General features: G+C 37.4%; 1 protein-coding gene across 1 annotated transcript in view; it reads left to right on the top strand.

The window, feature by feature from the left end:
- Positions 1-262: 262 nt before the first annotated feature.
- CAND1 (cullin associated and neddylation dissociated 1) overlaps positions 263-1,169 on the top strand; it is a 2,253,229-nt gene continuing 2,252,322 nt past the window's right edge. The window contains exon 1 of the mRNA XM_044088050.1: positions 263-404. Within this exon, the coding sequence (XP_043943985.1) occupies positions 337-404 (68 nt within the window). The 5' untranslated portion in view covers positions 263-336. The remainder of the gene's footprint in view (positions 405-1,169) is intronic.

The raw sequence follows: 1,169 nt of genomic DNA, 5'->3' as shown, positions 1-1,169 counted from the left end.
AGACAGAATCATTTCACATTACACAAAATAGTTATTAAAATATAACGATACACCAGTTAATAAAAAGACACCTGTAACTATTTAACTCTCTCTGTAACAGTTATTTAAAAATAAAAATTAATACATCTCTCAAAACGAACACTTAAAGGTATCGTACTGCAAATGGCTGACGACGTGAATACATGATGCGGCAAATGGCCGACCTTCAAGACAACCGATTTGGAGTCCTTCTCGACTCCTCCCTTTTCCCCAGCCCATGGCGTTTCTCGTGACGTCTGCGGGGTCTCTTCAGCCATGGAAATCTAGCTACGGAGTGAATCGAACTTGACTGGCAACATGGCGAGCGCCTCATACCACATCTCCAATTTGCTGGAGAAGATGACATCCAGCGATAAAGATTTCAGGTAAATGAAGGCTTTTTTGGTTCTTCGGGTATGTTAGCTGTTACTTTTTGGTTTCCTTAGTTGCCGTTTTAACTTGAAAGTGTGGAGTGATAGTGGAGCAGAGTAATTAGTATTTGAAAAGAGGTTCAAGTCATATAAACTGATTTCATACCAGGCCTTTTGCATTTGAGAGAAAATAATCTGAAAGGTAAACTTTTTGCTGTATATTGTTTAATAGTTTCTTTGGTAGATTGCTTTCATTTGCTGGTACTTTGCAGCTGTTAACGTGTATGTGGTAACATCACTTACCTGAGTTGTCGAAGATGCTTTAGTCTTGTGAGAAAAAGCCTGAACTTAATTAAAGGTGTATACTGGGAACTTTGGTGGTATGATTTTTGGCATAGTGGTGGTTCACAGTTGGTAGTGTTGTGTTTGGAAAGCCGTGCTAGGCTGCGGACGTATTGCATGTAGTACAACATTTTGTATGGTATGCTTTTATGTGACATAACAGAATTCATACTTCCAGAAAGCAATGTACCAAACATATTTAAACGTGGGATTTAATTTGTTTTATCAAGTGTCGTGGTTTTTTTGTATATGTTTCATTAGGTTTGTGGTTACTTGTATGTGCCTGGGTGGGATGGTCTTTGCATACCTATAGTTACGTTCATATGCTTATGTGGATCAAACATATGAATCTTTACATCTATCTATTTGTCTCCTGTGTATACATTGTGTGTGTGTGTGTATATATATATATATATGTATAATGTGTGTGTGTATATA

Source organism: Protopterus annectens, chromosome 11.part0 (assembly GCF_019279795.1).
Source record: "Protopterus annectens isolate FY-2018-M chromosome 11.part0, PAN1.0, whole genome shotgun sequence".
Taxonomy (NCBI): Eukaryota; Metazoa; Chordata; order Ceratodontiformes; family Protopteridae; genus Protopterus; species Protopterus annectens.
Note: the sequence above shows the minus strand (reverse complement) of the source record. Positions and strands in the feature narration are given on the sequence as shown.